The following is a 6,703-nucleotide window of genomic DNA, read 5'->3' as shown; positions in this document are numbered from 1 at the left end:
GGGCGGTCACTCCATCAAATCAGTGCGACACGCCCAGCCACCCACCCCAGACAGCACTTTCAAAGACACTTGATCCACATGGGTGGCAGGAGGTCCACAGTCCTCTTGCAGACAACTGTGGGGCTGGATGTGGCTGGGGGGTCTCGGGGAGAGGCAGACAGTAGAGTGGAGGCATGCAGTGTGAGAGTGGGCAACTGTCTCCCTTGGGGGCTTTGTCCTTGTGTGGGTCCCCAGGGGGCCAGGGTTCTACAGCAGACCCCAGAGGGTGGCCAGTAGCATGAGGGCCAGGGCCAGGGGCCCGGGGGCAGCGAAGCCAGCACCATTGCACAGGTCGTACTGGCAGCAGGAGGTGGTGGACGCATGCTTGGAGTAGCCGTCGTACACAGTCTCGAAGCAGCTGGGCACGCATGACTTGCTTACCTTCATCTTGTATGGGGTGTAGTCTGCAGAGGGCAGGGGAGGAGGGCTGTCCTGAGAGGTGGGGCCCTGGCTGGCCTACCCCCTGTAAGCAGGGTCTCAGCAGGAACTCCCAGGAAGGGCCCTGGGTGGTGGCAGCCTCCCTCCTGCGTCCCCATGCTCCGGGGCAGGCCTGGGGGCTGCGCAACTCACAGGTACGCGTGGTCATGCAGTAGGTGACCATGGTTGGGCATCGCATGGGGTTGAAGCAGTTGTCTCCATTATAGGCGCACACGTGGCAGTCCAGAGCCTGGGCTGGAGGCCGGGTGGGTCACAAGCGGGGAGAGTCCCTCCCCCAACCCACCAAGACCCCAGCCCACTCCCCCCAGGGCAGGAGAGCCAGGAGAGGCCACTGGGAATTCTAGCCAGCCTGCCTGCTCCCAAAGAGAGGTTCCTGCAGCCCTCTGGTCTCTGTCCACCTTACCCAGAGGCAGGCCTGCTAGGGCCACCAGGAACAGGGCGAGCAGGGGTGCCATGACTGGAGCCAAGCGGGCAGTGTGGCCGTCAGGACTCAGGCCAGCCAGGCCCCTGTCCTCCCAGAACGTTCTCCTGATGTGTTGGAGGGGAGGCAGCCCTGCACAGAGGGCCACAGAGGCAGGCAATCGATGGGTGCTGGCGCTGGGCAGGCAGGTTGGTGGCCTGATACTCAGCTCACTGGGTATCAGGGAAGGCTTCCTGGACCCTGGAGACAGGAGGAGGTAGACGCAGGGGCCAGAGCTTTCCAGCCCAAGATCAGCACCGGCAAATGCCCAAGATGGCTGGGACAGCGTGGGGCTGGCAGCCCCACACGCAGCCTCTTCCCCTCACCGCCCTCGGTGGGGCTGGCAGGGATGCGCTCCAGTGTGGGCTCTTCTCTCCCCTCCCCACTGCTCTTCATGTGTCCCTGTGTGGGGCTCCCTCCTCCAAGGAAGACCTCTAGAGTCCTGCGGGGGTCCTCTTGTGTGAATCCTCAGCGCTGTGGGGTTCCAGGTCTCAAAGAGCTGTGTCCAGCGCGTGGGAAAACGTGCCTAGGGAGGGCACTTGGGCAAGACAAGAGGTAGAACTTCCCAGTCTGGGTTTGGGGCTTGGGCCTGAGATGCCTACTCTCTGCGATGGAGTTTTGGAGGGATGGGATCTGAGCCACGACGCCCCTACCCCGCCGAAGTGACCCTCGGGGCCGTGCCTGCTCTGGAGGACTAAATCGCACTCCCCAGAAAACAAGTCCTCTTTCATGACCCATTTTCCAGACACCCGACCAGGATGCCCAGGGCCTGAGTCAGGCCCAGTCTGCGGCTAGGAGGCTTCCCGCCCCCTCCCAGGGAGCCCCGCCCCAAAGACTGCAGTCCCAAGCGATGGAGGGCTCCGGGCGCGGGCGGGGCATACAGATGACCTCGTCCGTGACCTTCACCACCGCCACGAGTCTCCTGGCGCCGGGAGCTCACCTGGGCGGTTCGTCGGTCCTCCTCTCGATCTGGCTGGGCCTCTATCCGCACTCCTCGCAGTGCGGGCGCTGCAGCACCGGCTCTCAGAGAGCTCGCAAGCTCGCGCTAGGACCGAGCCTCCCGAGCTCACCGCAGGCCCCGCCCCGATCCCGCCTCGTCCCCAAGCTTTCCGCAGGCCCCATCCCCGGCCCGCCTCCGCCTCCGCCCAAAGAGCTCGCAGGCCCGGCCCGGCCCCTGCCCGTCTAGGCGAGCTCATCTCAAGCCACGCTCCGGCCACGCCCCTGCCCGGCGAGCTCACCGCAGGCCCCGCCCCGTCCTGCCCCTCCCGGCGAGCTCATCTCAAGCCACGCCCTGGGCACGCCCCCGCCCGCCAGCTCACCGCAGGCCCCGCCCCGTCCTGCCCCTCCCGGCGAACTCTCCGCAGGCCCCGCCCCCAGCCCGCCCCCGCTCCTCGAGCTTCGCTTTAGCCGCCGCCGTTCGGCAGGTGTGTTTGCTCACCCAGCCGGGCACTGGCTAGCTCGTGGGTCAGCTCCTGGACCCAGACCCAGACCCAGGCGTCCTGACGTTTCTACACAGATCGAACCCCGAAGCTACGCCCTAGGGCGACCTTCGAGCGCTCGGCCACCGCCACCGCAGGAAAGGTCTCCGCCAGTCCCGCGGGAGCGTGCCCACCCCACCTCCTCCCCGAGCTGAGCCTGCGGTGGAGCTGCCCAGCCCCACCCTGCCCCTCTGCCCGGGTTCCACGGTGTGCAGCCCGGCGTGCAGACTCGGGAAGAGGCCGCCAGGCCTGCCGGGGACCTCATCGCCTAGTGAGTCCCCACGGAGCTCCAGAGCGTGCATTGGAAGCGACCCGCGGCTCACGCACACCCGGTCATAATTACAACATCGAATCATTATTTTTATAACATTTTAAAAACTTTACTTCTTATTCTATTTAAGGTAAATTTTAATAGCTTTTCATGGGACCTAAAACTCATTATTTCCTATTGTGAGGAAGAAAATAAAACACTCTTTGGATTCATAAAGCTTTTTTTAATTTGGTGCTGGGGGTTGAACCCAGGGGCATTCTACTTCTGAGCTACACCTCTAGCCCTTTTTCTTTTTCTTTTCTTTTCTTTTCTTTTCTTTTCTTTCTTTCTTTTCTTTTTTTTTTAATGGTACTAGGGATGGAACCCAGGAGCATTCTACCTCTGAGCGACACCCCCGGCCCTATTTTTTATTCTTTATTTTGAAACAGGGTCTCACTGAGTTGCTGAGGGCCTCACTAAGTAGCTGAGGCTGTCTGCCTCCTGTCTCAGCTTCACAAATGCTGGGATTACAAGCATGCGCCACCACGCCAGGCTTTATGTTTTTATTTTGAAACAAGGTCTCACTGTGTTGCTGATGCTGGCTTCAAACCTGCCCTCCTCCTGCCTTAGCCTCCTAAATACTAGGATTACAGAAGTGTGATGCCCCACCAGGGGGCTTTTATTTTTTTTCTTTAAAAGAAGTGAAACACTTTTGTGGGCCCTGGGCAGCTGGGTCCGCCAGCTCCGGTTCTGGGAAACCTCTACTCTGTGTGTGACAAACTGGGCTGGCTGGTTGCCCTGTGGACAAATGTTTATGTGCCAAATGTCGGGGAGAACACAGCAGGGAATAAAGGCAGCCAAGGTTCCCAAAGGCCTCCGCCCTCCCGGCCCACACTCCAAAGGGGAGGGCCACCAGTGAGCTCCCGAGCCCCGCCTGTCCTTGGCCTCAGCCCAGGATGAATAGGCTGAGGCTGGATTGACTGTCCTGTCTTTAAAAACTACAAGACAAGGCAGAATACACAAAATAACGTTTTTCAGACATTGCTCTGTGGGCAGCACCAGGGACAGAGGACTCCAGCTACAGGAAGTGGCGCCACAGAAGCCCAGCTGCCATGTGTTGTAACTGCCCTGAGCAGCCCTGGCTGCGCTGCTTGGTTTCCCAGCGCCCTCTCAGTGCACCACACCATCAGAGTGGTCTGGGGAGCTTTACCGCAGGCGCAGGCACCATCGACCCTGGTTTGTCTCAAGGTCCATTCTCTTTGAAGTCGCTCTGGTCCTGACCAGTGCCCATACGTGCCCCTTCTTTCCCAAATCACGGAGCTCCGCTGGCCTTGCTGCTGCCCGGGACCTCTTCTGTTGGTTTCTCAATGAGCTTGGCTCTGGGACCCTGTGACTGTCCACTTCTTCCCTCTCACACCAGGGACCTGGTTGTTTCACAACAGTGCAGTCTCCCAGTAAGGAGACAGTGGGGAGCTCCGGGAGGCCACGATGCCAGGATTCACAGGCAGAGTAGAGGGGAGAAGAGAGACCGGCAGGACGGAAAGTCCCAGAACCTTCAGCTGAATCCCAATTAGTGCCTGAGATTAGGGAACTACCCAAAGGCATGGAAGGAGCAGCCAGACGGTTCCCGGAGCTGACTTGGGCAGGGAAGGCTCACAAGCCAGGGAGACGCGTCGTAAACCACTGACGCGCTCAGCGAGCGCCCTGCTGGAGACTACACTGGCCCCAGCCGGATACGTTGGAGCCTACGACTGCCCCCAAACAACTTCATTGCATCCTGGGACAAAGCTCAAAGTTATTCAAAAGAATTTTTTTTTAAAAAAAGCACAAAACAATATAAAATAGCCCATTTAATAAAACGCCTAATATAAACATCATTGGCCATGCAAAAAGGCAGGGATATTAGATCCACATGTGGGAATAAAAATGATTATTAGAGACAGACCTGTGTAAGGAGAGCTTAGTGCATGGAGAGGAGAAGGTCCTCTAGGTCCTCTGAGGTCGTTGGCGAAGGGCCGTGGCCTTCAAGACCCTGCTTGCCGCATCTCTTTATCCTCACGTTCCCCGAAGCACATGCTGCTCTCAGTACCCCTGAGGGAGCATTTGTCCTAGCTATCAGCAGTATGTCCTTTTCCCAGGGCTGGTTCCCAGGATTAGATTCAGAATGCTGGTATTGTTGGTTTTTTAGTGATTAAGCACAGTTGTACTGATTCTGCTGCCTGCATGTACCCCATGTGTGTAAAAGGAATGGCTCACAAGATTGTCAATTGTTCATTAAACAGTTGTCGGCGTCTCATTCAGATCTGATCTCTCGGGGTCCTCGAGACCCCAGCAGACCTGGAAATGTCACAGATGAGATGTTGGGAGATAAGGCTCTGGAGCGGTTACATTTTACATGTTCAAGAAGGTAGAGCAGACCGCACATAGCCAGGGAATAGGCAACTAAAAAGAAACATGAGTGGACTTCTAAAGAAGGAAAATGAGTTTGAGATGAAAAAATACACCTGAGTCTAGGATGCGGTTTCCCCTGCCCTGGTGGGGCCACCAGCTGGCCAGCTAGCCCGCGTCCAAAAGTTTCCATTGATAAGGATAAAAAAAAACTCTCTTTCAAACATGTCCACTAGGTACCACATACTTCTTATTCTTTTTAAATTTTTTTATTGGTGCATTGTAGTCACACATCTTAATGGGATAAAAGACCTGTGGAGACACATGCACACATCAACCAATTAGCCCTTACCCGATCCCCACCCCCCCACCCCCCATCCCTCCTTCCCATGCTTGGCTTTGATATGTTTAAGTACATCATGTGCTTTAGAGAGCTTCCCTCTTCTCTTCTCCCATCCCCTCAGTTAGGTCGCCTTATTTGCTCCTCTATAGGATCTTCTCCTTCATCCAGAGTTCCTCCTTTTACCCATTTCTCCCTAGTTTTCACATATTAGAGAAAGCAGGAGGATCAAAGTCTGGGGCCAGCCTGGGTGACTTATTGAGACCCTGTTGTGAAATTTTAAAAAAATGGGGGGGGGCGTGGTGCATGTGTCTTAGTGGTAGAATGAATGCCTCTGGGTCCAAGCCACAGCACTGCAAGAAAGAAAAGAGAAGAAGGCAACAAGCTACACTGATATCCCACAGCGCAGGGTTAGAGCAAAGACAGCCAGTGCTGGAGAGCCACTTAAAAGTGGCCAAGGGGTCCACTCCCACTCAAGAGGAGGACAGGGCAGCCTGAATGTTGACCACCTAACAGCTGAACTTCAAAACAAGCAACCGACACCTGCTAGACAGAACTGAAGGAGGACTCTCCTCTGTCATACGTGATGGGCGCAAGCAGGATGTCAGAGGGGTCAAAGATGCGGACGACACTCACCTGACACTCGACACGCCCCACTTCATCTACAGAACAGCTCCCCCCAGAAAGAGAACCATCTCCATTTACCAAGAATGCTCGTCAAGACACACGGTGTTCTGAGCCACGTAGCAACTCTCAAGAAACTCACAAGGATTGAGATCACATGTATTACTTTTTTGGACTGCAGTGGAGTTAAATTAGAAGTCATTAGCAAGGGCATCTATGAGATTCCAATCTTTAGAAACTGGTGAACATCACATTTCTGAATCACCAATGGATCAAAGGGAAGACCACAAAGGAAGACAAGAAATGTTTCCAGTGGAGTGAAATGGCGGCGTGCCCAGGGAGCCAGAAGGGCAGCCACCAGGAAGGGGAGGCCCCCGCTGCTGCCACACCAGAGAAGGGACCCGGGCTTCCTCCTTCAGATACTGGAACAGACAGAGCAGACCAGACCCAATGTAAGCAAAACAAAGGGACTAATGAGACAACAGCAACACATTCATGGACTAGAAGCAGCAAAGCTATAGAAAGCACCCGAGACCCCGAAGCTGAGTCTGGAGGAGCGGTCTTGGCAACCGCCCCAGGCCTGCTTGTCCACAGCAGGGCCAGAGGAGCGCCTGGCCCAGCCCAGCCCAACAGCCTCAGTGGCTGGCCTGAGGGTTGGGAGGCCAGGCTGCCCTTGGGGCCCGGGG

At 56.5% G+C, this 6,703-nt stretch overlaps 1 protein-coding gene across 1 annotated transcript; it reads right to left on the bottom strand.

Annotated features, from left to right (window-relative positions):
* Window positions 1-246: 246 nt before the first annotated feature.
* On the bottom strand, window positions 247-932 carry LOC308261868 (ly-6/neurotoxin-like protein 1; the record flags this gene model as incomplete). The annotated part of the gene is made up of 3 exons (XM_080694048.1): window positions 247-443; window positions 610-711; window positions 881-932. The coding sequence occupies 3 exons, from the start codon at window positions 930-932 to the stop codon at window positions 247-249; spliced, it is 351 nt and encodes a 116-aa protein (XP_080550174.1).
* Window positions 933-6,703: the final 5,771 nt, after the last annotated feature.

The sequence above is a fragment of the Muscardinus avellanarius genome (assembly GCF_963383645.1).
Source record: "Muscardinus avellanarius genome assembly, chromosome: 4".
Classification (NCBI taxonomy): domain Eukaryota; kingdom Metazoa; phylum Chordata; class Mammalia; order Rodentia; family Gliridae; genus Muscardinus; species Muscardinus avellanarius.
This window is presented reverse-complemented; position numbering and strand designations above follow the sequence as displayed.